Genomic DNA, 17,029 nt, shown 5'->3' with positions numbered 1-17,029 from the left:
TTGCAATGTTGTGTGTTAACTGAAAGATCTTTTGTAGAAAAAAAAATTAATTTCCATAAGCCACTCCAGGCATCTGTCATTGCTTCATGCTACAACACTTTAACAGATGTTTATACTGAAGAGTGCCATAATTTTCTCCCTGTCTGAAAGATAAAACTGTCGGAGCTGCCATGTATGAAGATAACTTTTCACATAAGGAAAAATTAGAACTGATCACTCTTGCTTCACACATTATCTTTCTTTTAAAGGGAACCTGTACTATGCCCATTCCATGCACTTAAAGTAGAACTATGGCCTCCCATTAATTAAAAAAAATGCTCCACCATTAAAAGTGTAGCAGCACGTATAGCTTTCACCAGACCCACCTAATGCCGCTTCCTGTGATGGGGTGATAACAATTCTGCACTGCTTTTGAACTAAGAGTAGTTACTACTCTCAAGCTGTGCCTGCTTGCACTACAGAGGAATGAGATAATGTTGCAGAGATCCTGGTTAGCAGCAATGTCACTTTAAATTGACAAAACTGTAACGTGTCAATCAGCAACTGGCCACACCCAGTGCCACCCACTGCTTTCTGGATTGAAAGCACTGTCTATGTTGCTGAAACCCTCCCACTGTTATCTGCAGTGTCTCAGAGGGAGAGTGTGTGAGACACAAATGGGGGGTAGCTTTGTCAGGGAAAGTAAAGGAAGCTTTTTATGTACTCTATGAAGCTTGTGCTAGAGCCTTAGGCCCCTTTTCTCACAGGGTGGACTTCACCAGGAATCCGCTTGCTCAGCAGAGGATCTGTCTTGCTGATCCCCGCTGAGCAGCTGGATGGTTGATCCTTGTCTGCTACTCTTACACAGAGCGGACACAGGCACAGCCCATTCTCCTCTATAGGTGGTCAGATGTAAATGGACTGCTTGTCCGTTTACACCCAACTGCCATCCAATCCAATTGGGCAGCACAGTGCCTAAATGGTTAGCACTTCCGCCTGGCAGTACTAGGGTCATTGGTTCAAATCCCAGCCATGGCACCACCTGCCTGGAGTTTGCATGTTCTCCCTGTGCCTGCGTGGGTTTCCTCCAGGTACTCTGGCTTCCTCCCACACTCCAAAGACATGCTGGTAGGTTAATTGGATCCTGTCTAAATTGGCCCTAGTATGTGTATGTATGAATGTGAGTTAGGGACCTTAGATTGTACACCCCTTGAGGGTTAGGGACCGATGTGAATGTACAATATATATGTAAAGCGCTGCATAAATTGATGGCGCTATATAAGTGCCTGAAATAAATAAAAATAAATAAAAAATAAAATCTGATCCGTTATACGAAAAGGGGAACAGATTCCCATTCATCTGTTTTTAATGGATTGGATCGGATTTGATGTAAGCAGGTGTAAAACGGACACATGTCTGTTTACACCCGACACACTCCATAGAGGGGAATGGGTTCGCTTGAAAAACAGACAGGCAGACTCAATAGGACCGCTATTGTGAAAGAGGCCTTTTTTTTATTATTATTATACAGTATTTATAAAGCGCCAATAGTTCGCTCAGCGCTGTACATTACAATGGGGGACAGAACAATAACAATACAATACAATGCAAAACATGACGGGATCGAGGGCCCTGCTCTTTCGAGCTTACAATCTAGGAGGGAGGGGATGGTGGCACAGGAGGAGAAAGCTGTGGGGGATGGAGTGGTAGGAAGAGTGGAGGAGGTCGGCAAGTTAGCAGGGGGTGAGGTAGGCTTCCCTGAAGAGATGGGTTTTCAGGGTGTGCCTAAAGGAGAGGAGAGTAGGTGATAATCTGATGGGTTGGGGCAGGGAGTTCCAGAGGATGTGTGACACCCTGGAGAAGTCCTGGAGGCGGGCATGGGAGGAGGAGACCAGGGAACTAGAGAGAAGGAGGTCTTGTGAGGAGTGGAGTGTGCGTGACATACTTTAAGTGAAGGGAGGGTAATGAGCACATACTCCAGTACTTTCAGATATGAAGACACATGTGACTCTCCGCTTGTCTCCCCACAATTCAAATTTTTGTTCTGGTGTGGCCATCTGCTAAGATCGAGTGCTGTCACATGGGGCAGAAGGAGACGCTTTAACATAGTATAAACTGCAGTTTATACTCCAGATGACAAGTAAAACAGGGACAAAAACCTAATTCTTCTAAGAATAGTCTTCAGTTGTACATATGTGAAAAGTATAGCAAAACGTATAGTAAGCATATACCCACATTCAGAAGGTTGCTAGATACCCATCCTAGGGTAAAGCAACATATTTTAGCACAAATGGAGAATATGTCTCCACAAAGAATATGGGTGGTCACACTCAATGCTTGTCTGGGTTCTCCAGAAAATCTTGCAATGTGCAGATTGCGATCAGGTCCAGTGAACAATTGTAAAAAGAATGAGGCCCCAAAACGGAACCAATGTGTGTTCAGCAGAGGCACATATTCAATAAAGTGCTTCCAAGTGGATTCTTCAAGAAGGTCAGTTTTTATTGATCATAAAAACAAGTTAAAACAACTTGGGTTGGAATTTACACAGCAACATTGCAGAGGTCTGGGGAACAAGCTTTAAACTGACCACTATAACTGTGCCCTGAATGGACAGTGTACAGATTCGCTTTAAGAAAACCCCACCAACATTTATACTGTATAAGAGCACAGAACAGCAAAAAAGGTAAACCAGCAAAATATAGACTGTGAGTGGCAAAATAATCCATGTATGGAACGACTGGCTAGCTTGTCAACAAAATGGACAGAAAACATAATTAACAATGGATTGTTCGAAAAGAGGTTTTATTTGGTCGATTAACTCTATAAGAGCTACAGGGTTGTATTTTAAAGGACCAGTGAACCTAATAACATCCTTTACATTAAACTGGACTTATATTTTCAAGTAAAGAGCATGAATGCTAATTAATGTGTGTTTTGTTCTGTTCACAGAGTAGCATATAGCGAAGACAGAACAATAACACTTCAAAGGTATTTTTTTTACCTCTTACAGGCATTCCCCTTTATACTGTCTTCAAATGCTTTTTTTTCTCAACAGAAGAATGGTAACAGCTTTTGTTCAGGCATCATCCACAGTAGTCATTTACTTCCTGGACTCATGTATCAAAATCATGTAAATCCAGGCATCTATGCAGTTCTTGTCTGTGTTCATCAATCTCTGAAACAGACCAGCCCTCTGCTGTAGCCTCTTCCACATTGATACATGACACAAAGTTACAATGTTGCAGTCTCATCACTAGGTACAAGGAGACTGCGTCAATGCTTCCCTTATCCTGCAGAAAACGAATTACATCATCTCAATGTCAGCAAAGCCTTCTATAGAAATATTATTTACGATTTTATTTAAAGCCACCACACTCCTGATTTAAAGCTCCACCTGAAAAAAAAAATAAAGATCAGCAGGTACAAAAACTGTAGCTGCTTACTTTTAAAATACAGTCACTTACCTTTCACTCGGTCCAGCTGTGTCCTTACCCTCTCCCTGGCGTGGCATCTTCAGTGTGGGCAACTGGCTGTGACAGCTTGTGGCTTCACAGCCGGGTGCCCACTGCGAATGCGCGAGAAGCGCTGAGCTTTGTGAATGGCCCTGTAGTCTTCTGGGACCTGTCATGTATTCCAGAAGACTAAGGGTAGGGAGTGGGGGAGGATGACTTCTGCTTCTGATTGCCTAGGCAACTGCAGCGGAAGTGGGTACCTGCCAAATTTGGGTACCCCCTCCCACCCCGCTCCCCAAAGGTGGCAATCCTTAATGGGGAGCGGGGGACAAAGGCTTAAAGTGGAACTTCACCTTTAGGGTGGCGCTCCGCTTTAACGTACTGGCCAATAAAGGCTTTGTTGGACTGTTAAACAGCAGGAAGTGGATTTGCTTCAGAGTTCAAATTCAGAGCATTAGTGGTAAAGAAATACAAGAACTGTCTATATTCAAGTCGGTGAGATTTCCCTGCCTCAATCACTTGTCACAGAAGGAAACTTCCCACTGGGGACACCTCTCCCAGCAGAAACTGGGGATTTCCACCTACAGTGGGTGCCACGGTCTGCAGTCAGGTTCAGAGTCCAGTAGCTATAGCTGTAGAGAGGCCCCCACTGGCCAGCAGGACACGTATACAAGCAGGTCACCCTGGCAGAGGACACAGGCTCACCTGAGGTGTGAGGTCTAAGTACTGAACGGTAGTCACCAGAGCTCCTGATGGTGGAGATGGGTTTTGCTGCAAGCTTGTACCAGGTTGCAGTCCCCATAATCACCCCACCTGGAGGTATGCAAACCAGGGTCCAGCAGCAAATATAGCAGGTAGGGATCAAGCAAAAGTGTAGGTGAGGAACATGCCAACGTTCGGTAACAAGTGGTAGAGAAGATATGGACGGAAGCAGGAGTGACAAGAGCAAGACATTGGATGGAGAGAGCACAATAATCTGGCAAACAAGAAATGCAGAGACATGGCTTAAATCAGGAAGTTAATGGGAGGAGCTAAGAGTTCAAGGTTCACAAAAAACAAGGTACAAGGCATGATTGTCTAACGGATCCAAAGGGAGCTGTCCAGTATCTCAGATGGCTCAGCAAGAAAAGTTACACAACAAAGGTCCCGGGTTCAGATCCAGGTCCTCACAGTTGGGGCCTTATCCTCAATTCCTGTTAGGACCAATAAAAACCTTACAGAGCATCTTACTCTTAAAAAAGTCTGGAGTTCCACTATTAAACATGCAGGGAAGGGAAATCACTCAAAACATCAAATAGGGAATAAAAATCTATATAGAGCTTCAAAAAATGTGCAAAAATGAAAAATAAATTAGAACAGTAAGAGCTGACATACACTTGTGCTTTGTAGTTCTTATGTGTCTTTAGACCTGAACACTGTTTTCTGCTGATTTAACTAAACTCAGCAAGCAATGCATGTAAGATTCAGTGTGCAGTACTAAGAATGTGCTAGGTGAGGGGAAAATAGATTTGTGCCTCAGCTTTCACAGGGAGTTTAATAAAAGGAAAGAGGACCTGTCCTGGCTGCCACTAATGAGAAAACTCATTTCTCAGCTGGATGCTGGGACCAACTGCCTCCTCAATTCTTTATTGATTACTACAATCCTGCTCCAGTGTCACTATTTACATCAATGCACCTGCCTGACATTACCAAATGTTACCCATTCCATCAAAGATTACAAAAAATAAAAAATAAACCTTTGTTTCCTCTTATAATGTTCATCCTGTAGTGTGTATGAATCAATATGTATTGATCTGTCTGCTACAAGATCCCGTAGCCTGGATAACATTAATCAAAAGCTCACAGTGCCATTTCTTCCTTCGTCACGCTCTGTAGCATGGCAAGTCTGTCTGATTACTGATAAAGTGCTAAAAGTGATTTGGAGTCAGATTTTGGCTGACATAACTGCAGACTTCACAATAATCGCAAGGAATAGGAATTTGACGTTTTTTAAACTTGTCACCATTGAACAAGAAGGCAGTCAGCCAGATACTGCTCCCCCAGGAAACTAATAAAATACACTGGGGGGGGGGGGGGATAACAGAAACACAGTATCAATTATGAGCTACAGAAATACACTCACAAACATGGATGCGAAAGCGAGTCACATTAGAACAGGGCTTGACAAATCCCAGGCGCCAGGCCGCCACGGCAACTAGAGATTGCGTCCTGGCACCTAGGTTCACAAACTTCCTTTCATTGACTTTAATGCAAAAACACTTCCCATCAACTTTAAGGCAAAAACGCCTCCCAGTCGACTTTAAGGCAAAAACGCCTCCCATCGACTTTAAGGCAAAAACGCCTCCCATCGACTTTAAGGCAAAAACGCCTACCAATCGACTTTAAGGCAAAAACTCCTACCAATCGACTTTAAGGCAAAAACGCCTCCCATCGACTTTAAGGCAAAAACGCCTACCAATCGACTTTAAGGCAAAAATGTCTCCCATTGACTTCAAGGCAAAAACTCCTGTCAATAGCAATCCTATATGATCTCCGCATGTCACTCTGCTCTATCACTTGTGACTCTAGAAAGCACCGTTACAAACTCGCAGAAGACCCTTTTCGTAGTGGCACTCAAAACACAATGCGTTTGGATTTCATGTGTGAACCACCTCATTAGGAACACATAATATCTAGCCTGTCATGCAAATCTGTGAGTTAGAAAACTCATCAAGAATTGCATATGTGTGAACCAGGGCAGCTCCATCCACATCTTGGCTTTTGGAATCGTGGCAAAATTGATGTGATTGCAAAACACAAGTTCAGGTGTCATTATTTTGCCATGATTGATGCACAGCAAATCAGATCACGTGAAGCTTGATGCCCAAAAGTTGCCTTGCCCCCGGGTCCTGACAACCCAAGGTACGCTAAAAAAAAAAAAAAAAAAGGCTCATAACATTTTTAGCTGGCTCATAGACTCACAGCTAATTTGTTAAGCCCTGCATTAGAAGGCATATCAGACAAGCAGTAGGTGTTACCTTTAGAAGCGCTGTGTCAGTCAGCACTTTCCTGTGACAGTATTCAAAGTGAAATAAGGCGTCTAACAGATAACAAAACTCAGGGGACCGATTTATAATGAAGAATGGTGATCGCTATAACCTCCAGTTTACGACACAACACGGCCTGCATTTTTCAGCACATTCATAAAAAGTAGGCCACTGGAGGCCAGCTAGTCAAACGAGTTTGACAGATTACCTAGGCTGACCAGCTGTCCTCCCTATTTATTTTTTACTACCCTTCCATTTACAAGAATAGCACAGAAATCCAACATATGTTTTAATTTTTTTAAATCAATGGTATGTTTTTTCCAGTATGGTGATTTAGAAAGCACTGAATTTAACCAGTTGCAGACTCTGCCCAAAAAACTGTCATCATTGTACACAGGACGTGTGTGGAACATCCAGTCCTGCCCTGCTGCCAGGACCTCCACTGTCCCTGTACAGGGCAATTCAGCTCTGATTAATGACAGCTGTGCACACAAAGAAGGTCCTGGCAAGTGGAGCTGTCTGAAAAAAAAGCAATCTGACAATGTTTATCAACAACACTGCTCAGCTGCGAATACAGAAAGATACAAAGTAACATTGTGTTACATTTGTATCTATTCTGTTTATTCATCTACAGCAGGGGTCGGCAACCCCATTAAGCTGTATTTGTGATGGCACGTGAGGGAAGCCTGGGACACCCACCTCCCACATCAACAAAGTCGTCCAGTGGTTGCAGCTACTTTTGAGGGGTTAACACGATCGGTTCTTTCCCAGCTCATAGCTCACCCACCTCACTCTGCTTGCCTGTATGACACTGAAGCAGTGTTGAGTGGTGAGCACAGTGCGATCCCCTCCTCCTATGGAAGCTGAGTCTGCACAGGTTGGTAAGCTCCTCCTCCACTCATCCTCTTCAATGGACATGTAGTGGAGCTGCTCCGTCCCACACTGCACACAGCTGACACCAAATTGTTTTACAAACACATCCTCGATCTGCACAGTGTGACTGTAGCTGGCTGTTGTAGTTCTCAAATCAGAAAAGCAGCACAGCTACAACAGCTAGTTATAGTCACATTGTGCAGATCTAGGATGTGTTTGTAAACAATCTGAACTTAGTTGTGTGCAGTGTGGGAAGGAGCAGCTCTGTTGAGTGTCCTGCCACCAGTAACCCCATTCCCTGACCTGTTAAACCCTGTCCTATGTCCCACTGACCCCTGCCCTCTACCATGCGGACCCTGTTCTGTGCCTTGCGGACCCATCCTATGTCCTAGTGACCCCTTTCCTCTACCCTGCGGACCCCATCCTCTGCAATGCAGACCCCATCCTTTGCCCTATTTACCCATGTCCTCTACTCTGTGGACCCCATCCTATGCCCTGCTGACCTCATCCTATGTCATAATGACCACTGTCCTCTACCCTGCAATCCCTGTCCTGTGGACCCTATCCTATGTCCTGGTGACCTCTGTTCTCTATCCTGTGGACCCTATCCTGTGCCCTGCTGACCCAATCCTATGTCCTAGTGACCCGTGTCCTCTACCCTGTGGACCCCATCCTGTGCACTGTAGACCCCAACCTATGCCCTGTGGACCACGAACTATGTCCTACTGACCCCTGCCCTCTGCCTTGCTGACCTTGTCCTATGCCCTGCTTTTTCCTGCTGACCCCTTCCTCTGCCCTTACTAACTCCTTCCCTATGCCCTGTTGACCCCATCCATCCTACTTACCCCTGTGCTATGCCCTACTGACCTTTGTTTTTTTCCCTGCTGACCCCTATCTTGTGCCCTGCTGACCCCATCATCTGCCCTGCTAACCCCTGTCCCCTGCACCGCTAACCGCTGTCCACTATCCTGCTGGCCCCCTGTCCTCTACCCTACCAACTCCTGTCCTCTGCCCTGCTAACCCCTGTTGTCCACCCTGCTGGACCCTGTCCTCTGTTTTGCTGACCCCTGTACACTCCCCTTCTGACCTCCCATCCTCTGCTCTGCTGCCCTACAAAGTGCTGACACTAACCTTTGCCCTGCTGACCAATCAATCCTTTGCCCCCTGACATTTTATACTGCACCCCCTCATCACACAGGCTCCCAGAGTCAGATGCCCCAAGTAGCCTGCTTTCATTTTTCATGGGAACCACTAATTTAGAGATGCAGGAAGTGGAGGAATTGCAGATGATCTGAGGTGTGAAGATGTAAGAATTGGGGTGATCAGAGGTGGTAACATGGAGGAATTATGGTGATCTGAGGTGTGATGGTGCAGGAATTGGGGATGATATGAGGTGTGATGGTGAAGGAAATAGGGTGATCTGAGGTGTGAAGGTGCAGTGTGAAGGTGCAGGAATTGCGCTTACTTGAGATCCGAGGGTGCAGAAATTGGGTCTGGTCTAAGGTGTAGTGGTGCAGAAATGGGGTCGGATTTAAGCTGTGAAGGTGCAGAAATTGGGGTGATTTGAGGTCTGGTGGTGCAGGAATTGAGAAGGTCTGAGGTGTGAAGGTGCAGGAATTGAGAAGGTCTGAGGCGTGAAGGTGCAGGAATTGAGAAGGTCTGAGGTGTAAAGGTGCAGGAATTGAGAAGGTCTGAGGTGTGAAGGTGCAGGAATTGAGAAGGTCTGAAGTGTGAAGGTGCAGGAATTGAGAATGTCTGAGGTGTGAAGGTGCAGGAATTGGACTGTTCTAAAGTGTGAAGGTGTAGGAATTGGGGCTGATTTGAGGTGTGAAGTTGCAAGAATTCGAATGGACCTTAGGTGGGGACGTGAATGAATTGGGCTGATCTGAGGTCTGATGGTGCAGGTCTGAGGTCTGATGGTGCAATTGAGGTTGATCTATGGTGTGAAGGTGCAGAAATTGTGGTGATCTGAGGTGTGAAGTTGCAGGAATTGGGTCGATCTGAGGTGTGAAGATGCAGGAATTGTGGCTGATCTGAGGTCTGATGGTGCATGAATTGAGGTGATTTATAGTGTGAAGGTGCAGGAATTGGGGTGGTCTGAGGGGTGAAGAGGCAAAGTTCAATATTCATTTCTTACTAGTATTCAAGTCATTTACAGCATTTCCTTAAAAAAAATGTGTTTTTGTGATTGAGAGTGTTAAGTTGACTTTTTTTTATACTACCAGCTCTCTCAATTTCTTTGAAAACATTTTTCGGCACACAATGCTCAAAAGGTTGCCTACCCCTGATCTACATGTCAAAATGAAGATTTTCAAAGATTTCTTGAAATTTTCAGTGCGATTTCCATTATATTCTATCTATGTGAAATCGCAACTAAACTGCAGAAAAATTAATGCAAGAAATACTTTAGATATCACCTCAGCAAATTGCAAATGTTAAGACACTGACATTCACATTCATTAGATGCGATTTCAGGTGCGATTTCAATTGCCAAATTGCACCTGAAATCACATAAAATCACATGGGTGTGACCAGGCACTAAGGGATGAACTTCGATCTGTAGATAAAGTCAGTAAAAGCAACCTAAGTAAAAAAAAAAAAAAAAAAAAAAAGCTTATTTTGTCTCTGTTTTATTAACTAATAAGATTTAAACTTTTTTTTGTTTGCTTTGTTCATTAATATTTGTACACCTTTATCATAAATTTACGCATTTCACATTGAAAAAGCACAAAATTGAAAAACAAAAAAAACACCACTTTTCTTTAGTTGTAAAATAATGTTAAAGGGACACAAAAATGATGGATCTGGTACAAAGCATTGCAAACAGGACAAATTACAGAACTTTTTATGTGCAGTAACAGTATTATTATACTCACACTGCTCAAAAAAATGAAAAGTGCATTTTGTTTAGTTTCGTTATGTTTAATTGTCTAAAGATTGTGAAACAAAAATCATTGTTGCAAGACAACGAAAATAAAGCCTTGTTTGTACTTAAAAAACAACAACATTTATTATTATTATCATACAGGATTTATATAGCTCAAACAGTTTGCACAGTGCTTTATAACACAAAGGGAGAAAGTACAATTACAATACATTTCAGTGCAGAAGGAATGTGAGGGCCCTGCTCGTGGAGCTTACAATCTAAAGGATTGTTATCTTAAGTAATGACAAAGTTATTGCCGAATAAACAGGTCCATATCAGGAAAGTAAAAATTGCTCTGGTCCATAGGGGGTGAACAGGTGTGAAAGCGGATGTGGTTAAGGAATTAGCAAGACAGCCAGGCAGATAACATTCTCAGTATAGTCAGTACTAACAGTCTCCATATGCTGTTCAGTACAGAACCTGCCAATTCTAGCTACCTAGCCATCATTAATTTAATGACTTTGATACTTTTCGAATCACTGACCTGACACAGATAAGCAGGTCAGCATTCCATCTTTACTGGCAAAATACTTTAGGTTTTTAAGCCAGATGGTAAGCTTTGCAGCTCTGGGCCTACTAAGTTCAGGTCACCAATGGTAGTCTACATAGTTCTCTCAGAACAGGTTGCCCTTAATACATCTAGTAGAAGTATCTCAAAAATAATGACAGCAAACATTACACATGAACAAATTGAATCGGCAAACATCCAACATGCATCTAAGATCAGCAGTAGCCCTTACAGGCACTTAAAGAATATGTAAACCCAACATTTCATATTTCTGATATGTGCCTGGTGTACCATGTACTTGTATTAAAAAATATCACATTTTCTTTATATTGCTTCCTTTGTGTGAAATCCCTGGTGTTCCTGCCAGTCTCCCTGCTTTCCTATTAAAAACTGACCACATTAGGCATGAGAGCACAGTGTGGTCGGTTGTCTAGCTGTGCTGAGAACGCAGCCTGCTCTCTTCCAATGATCAGACATTTACTGACACGCCCCCCCCCCCCCCCCCCCCCGCCCAGCCATTCACTAGCAAGAACAGTGTTCTGCTGTTTCTCCTCCCCAGCTCTCAAAGATCCTTATCCAGCTGAGAACAGAGAGTATGTGATCACTTATAAAAATGGGGGAAAAAGGTATTGAAAATGTTATTTTTATACAGTGGGGAAAATAATTATTTGATCCCCTGCAGATTTTTTTAAGTTTGCCCATTTACAAAGAAATTAAAAAACTATAATTTTTATCATAGGTATATTTTAAATGATATAGACAGAATATCAACCAAAAATCCAGAAAAAACACATGATACAAATGTTATAAATTGAGTTGCAGTTCAGTGAGTAAAATAAGTATTTGATCTCCAAGCATAACAGGAGTTAGTACTTGAAGGAGAAACCCTTGTTAGCAAGCACACAGGTAAGAAGTTTCCTGTAGTTGGTTACCAGGTTTGCACACATCTCAGGAGGGATTTTGGTCCACTCTTCTTTACAGATCTTCTCTAAATCACAAAGCTTTCTTGGCTGTCGCTTGGCAACTTAACGTTTCAGCTCCCTCCATACATTTTCTATAGGATTAAGGTCTGGAGACTAGCTAGGCCACTCCATGACCTTAATGTGCTTCTTCTTGAGCCAATCCTTTGTTGCCTTGGCAGTATGTTTTGGGTAATTGTCATGCTGGAAGACTCATCCACGACCCATCTTCAGTGTTCTGGCTGAGGGAAGAAGGTTCTCATCCAAGATTTTACAATACATGGCCCAGTCCATTGGCCATAAGACAAAGTCAGCCTGTACCTTTAGCAGGGAAACAGCCCCAAAGCATATTATTCCCACTTCCGTGCTTGACTGTAGGTATTCTTAGGGTTATAGTCAGCATTTTTCTTCATCCTCCAAACACGGCGAGTCGAGTTAATGCCAAATAGCTCAATTTTGGTCTCATCTGACCACAGCACTTTCTCCCAATCCTTCTCTGAATCATTTATATGTTCATTGGCAAGGAGGGGGACCTTTTGGGCTCTGAAAGATTTCAATCCATGGCGGCGTATTGTGTTACCAATGGTTTGTTTAGTGACTGTGGTCCCAACTGCCTTGAGATCATTCACAAGCTCCTCCCGTGTAGTCCTGAGCTGATCCCTCACTTTTCTCATGATCATCCTTACCCCATGAGGCAAAATCTTGCATGGAGCTCCAGACTGAGGGAGATTGATGGTTAGTTTGTATTTCTTTCATTTGTGAATATTCGCTCCAACAGTTGTCTCCTTCCTTTGACTGGAAGAAAGAGATTCTGTAGACAGGTGTCTTTTATACACATAATGAGTTATGGTTAGGAGCACCTTCTTAAATTGACAGGACTGACCTGTGTACCACATGAGCACATAGCCAGTCCGTGGGAGCCAGAATTATTGTTGGTTGGTAGGGGATCAAATACTAATTTTACTCACTGAACTGCAACTCAATTTATAACATTTGTTGAATGTTTTTTTCTGGATGTTTGGCTGATATTCTGTCTCTATCATTTAAAATACACCTATGATAAAAATGATAGACCCTTCATTTCTTTGCAAGTAGGCAAACTTACAAAATCTGCGGGGGATCAAATAATTATTTTCCCCACTGTACGTACACAAATGTTTTGCCTTTTATTTCTTTTTAAACTGAATGGGTTGTTTTACTAGGTGAGGGTTTACATATACTTTCAGTCCATAACTACTATATGCCACCAAAGGGCTGCCTCCAAAATTCACCCAGATCTGAATCATCATCTCTCTGAGCCAATCTCAGCAAAAGCTATACAGCATGAACTTCTCTAGACTGAAGAGTGAGTTTGTCATTTAAAAACCATGTGTATCAAAGGCCAGTGCACTAGTCATATGACTGAGTAAAAGAAGTACAAAATCTGGATCTGAATAGAAAACATAGAATGGTCTGCTGAACACTTTCCTGAGCCGTGGAGCCATGAATATCATATAAAGCTTCATACATTAGAACAGCTCAGCAGCACCCTCTGCTGGCCTTCCTTTAACACAGCCCAGCATATTTTAGAAAGCAACTCTCTGTGAAATAAACTTACCTTAAGCTTTATCAGAGATGAAAGGTCCTTTTTAGCAGCCTCAAACACAGCATTCAGATGCCTATTGACACTAAATTCTGGGATAACTAGATCTTCCTCCTTGTAATGATAGACAGCAGAAGGGGTTTCCGTCACTGTCACAGATTTCTTCAGGATAGGCTGCAAGAATTAAAGGCCATTATGGTAGCAGTAGTGGTTAAGTTCTAATTACAATCGTTTAGAAAACAAGCCTGCTGGGAGACATCAGTACTAAAGTGAACCTCAAAATGGTACTTCAGGCAAAATATTTTCTTTTCGTTTTTGACAGCATTAGAATTTCTGCCTAGCTCCTTCGGCCACAAGTGTCCCTGTCGAGGAGCTTTTCCTTCACTCCATGTCCCAGAGATGTGACAAGAAAATCTCCCGAATGTGATTGCAAATTCCACCTTTGACAGCTGTCATCAGAACAGATGTCCCCTTTCGAAGACTATTTTGTTCTGCTGACAACCATGACATTTTCTTCAGTTTCCTTCCCAGTGACAATGCTTGCAAAAGGGGAGATCTGTGTTACAGGGACACAAGCAACATTAAAAACCTGACAAGTGTCGTATCCCTTCCCAGCATTATCCAATCTTAGAAAAACCTATTTCCGTACAAAATAGTTCCCTCTCTCTCCAGATGTGGGATCCTCCAGAAGTTCATGTCTTATTTGCACAGCTAAAGTCCAATATTTATTTATTTATTTTTAGTTTTGATACACTGAGCAAGGGTTAAACCTCTGTCAGATTTTTATTGCTGAAAGATGAATGAAAGGCGAAACTGGTATTTGTGTTTATAGAGGTGATCCAATGCAGTTCAGGGGCTATAATATGTAGTCCAATCTCTGCTCTCAAATAGTATCAATGTGATTCTAAAGTCACAAATAACAAACAGGTTTATACTTAACAGCGGCCCTGAACCTCCTCTTCTCAGATCCCCCCTTGCACTCCTGGCTTCTCCTCCGCATTCTATCGTAGTACATCTGCGTGCTTGATCTTGAGCCTCACTGTCTTTGTCCATTGGCAGAGACAGCAAGGTTCAGGCCCGCCCCCCAGTCACAGAATTGGACTGACAGCATCGGGAACCAATGACTCCTGATGCTCTCCGCCACCGTCAAGCCTGTGAGAGCATGAAGAAGAGGAGAGAGCCTGCAGACAGGCACTGCTCTGGATCGAGCGAGGGCTCAGGTAAGTATAAGGGGGGGTGAAGAATGCAATAAGGTAAAAAAATGTTTAGGCTTTACAACCACTTTAAATCAGGGTTCATAAAAACTTGAAAATGTTTACAAAGATAAATCTAACAAATATTAGAAAATTATATAATGTATACAATAGAAGAAATTTGCTAAAATGTCTTTTGGGGAAGGGTTAGAAACTCTGTCAGGTTTTTACTGCATTTTCTGTCCTGCTTGCAGAAACTTCTTGATTCCTGTCCTGTTGACGCCCTTTGAGTCAGAATGTCATCTGAACAGGAAGTGAGAGCTAAATCTCCTTCACAGATAGCAATCAATAAAAAAAAAAAAAAAAATCAGGAGTTAACCCTTCCAAACTATATCATAACCCACAACAATTTGGCTGGAGTTGGGCTTTAAGGTCTTCCTGAACCCTTCTACTGCCTCAGTGAGGCTTATAAATATAGTTTGAAATGTTGTAAGTGTTCAGTGTAGACTGGCCGAGAGGTATTCTGAAAAGCATGCATATTTGTATTCAATCAGCCCCAATGAGTACATTAGTACAGCCACATTATTGAGCTGAGCCCTGAGGCGGACTGCAGATCAGGCAAGCAGACTCATCTTTACAGATCAGAAAAATTCTGGGCTCCCCAGAGATTTTAGACCATGTGAATAAGGAAAGGCACAGATGTTACCAATGTGACGCATGAATTCAGTTGGACGTCATCATTCCTCCCCAAAGACCCCTCTGCAAGTTGCCAGCTGGAAATATATATATTCATTTTCTTTTCGGAACTAATGCAATTAATCTGTTCTTTGACATCAGTATTCTGTCAGCAAATTCCTATTTCTTTCATCACAGGTGTACTTCAGAATTTGGGCACAGGAGGGTTGTTTAAAAAGAAACGGTGGTGCTTTTCAGTAAGTGCATGGTGTTATTAAATCTGTTTATAGAAGTAATTGTTGACGTGACTTTTCTACTTGCTTGCTCTTCCATATTTTAATGAGGACAATTATTTTACCAGTTTGTAGATTCTCCCTCTAGTGGCCATGAGTCAGTATACTGTATATGCAAAATTGCTGCTTAGAAAGAAGGCTATGAATAGGAGAACAGTGCCTTCAGTGAGCACAAACCTCAGTAATCAATAAATTGATTGATATCCACTGAGAGAATGGAACCCTTTAGGGTTCATTCAAAAGTTCAGAGGCCCATGCAGAGTGCAAGAGCAGTTTGTTCTTGCATATGGAGCAGTGTGCAGGCAGCCTATGTTAGTCACTGGAGACGTACAGGCTTTATGTACATCTGAGTTTGACAGATATACAGGGACGGGTGCAGGTCCTGAACACAAACTGTCAGCTTTAAGGGCAGTGCACTAGCCCCTGCATGCCTGTCAAACTTTAATGTGTGGGTGAGTCCATTGACTAACATAGGCTGCCTGCATGTAGCTCCAGGCTGCTTCAAATGCATTAACACACAGCTCTTGTATGTTGTACAGGCCTGTGCACCCATGTGAATGAGCCCTAAAGCTTTATCATTGTGCAACCCTACTAAGCGGGGAACAGAGCCTGCATGGCAAATACGACTTCCCACATGTGCACACATAAAATTAAAAAGGACAAATAGAAGGTTTTGTTCTTAAACATTAGCAAATAATGAAAGTATTTCGCAAATACGTATTTAACATTTAAATTGATTCCCCTTTGAAAATGAACCTGTTATATCCATGTGGCTTTTATTCCTAAAATCGAACAGCAGCACTGTGTGCTTGAGAATAGTGTAAAAGCTTCAAAATCCTCCTTTGATCCCCATGATCTCCAGCATTATGCTGTACACCGGCTTTGACTTTGGCTCCCACACTGAGATCTGCTTTGCTTCATCAGAGCTCTGATGAAGAAGGGTCCCCCTTCAAATGCGTCAGTCTCACTTTGAGACTCTACCCTCATGATATGACTCACACTGGCTCTACACTTCAATTTCCTTTGAGGATCTGTTTATGCTTGTTATACTTCCTTGTTTGTGAGTATACATATTTTTTATTCAATATAATCATAATTTACTGAGGTAATGCGCAAGGTTGGTGCGATCTCTTTTTGCTTCACTTCATCATCTGCTTTCCTTCCCTAAGCCCCAAAAACCAATGACAGCAACTTAAATGGTCATTAAACCCTTAAATTTTTTGTGTATATTACTTTTAACTTTTCTTTTTTGTATTCCAAAACTATGTGCAAAAGCTTTCCAGCATTTAACTTTTCCTTGTTAGAAAGGCTGGTTGATCCTGCTGTATCCACGGACTGCCACTTTGTTAGTGGCAACCCTAAAGCAGCCCGATCCTCAGGCTGCAGAGTTGCCACTCTGATTGCACATGCTCAGCAGCAGCTTCCCCTAAAGTAGTTGATCTTGCCTTACCTCTGAGAAGCAGCCCCACGTGCCTCTCTTCGTCAGATTGAGGGTTGGCTCCACAGGATTAAATGACAGAAGCCTGACACTCCTCCTTTGCGGTCTCTCCCTCCTCACCATTA

The 17,029-nt window shown here is 42.8% G+C and overlaps 1 protein-coding gene across 4 annotated transcripts in view; it reads right to left on the bottom strand.

Annotated features, from left to right (window-relative positions):
• The window catches only part of PNPLA7 (patatin like domain 7, lysophospholipase), a 346,161-nt gene that overhangs the window by 253,005 nt on the left and 76,127 nt on the right, over nucleotides 1-17,029 (bottom strand). For all 4 annotated transcript variants that reach the window (XM_089675020.1, XM_089675022.1, XM_089675023.1 and 1 more), the window contains one exon: nucleotides 13,321-13,479. In XM_089675020.1, coding sequence (XP_089531146.1) covers nucleotides 13,321-13,479 — 159 coding nt within the window. The remainder of the gene's footprint in view (nucleotides 1-13,320; nucleotides 13,480-17,029) is intronic.

The sequence above is a fragment of the Staurois parvus genome, unplaced genomic scaffold (genome assembly GCF_062004578.1).
Source record: "Staurois parvus isolate SC_StPar_1 unplaced genomic scaffold, SC_StPar_1.0 ptg000154l, whole genome shotgun sequence".
Taxonomy (NCBI): Eukaryota; Metazoa; Chordata; class Amphibia; order Anura; family Ranidae; genus Staurois; species Staurois parvus.
The sequence above is the reverse complement of the archived record's forward strand: the minus strand, read 5'-3'. Positions and strand labels throughout refer to the sequence as shown.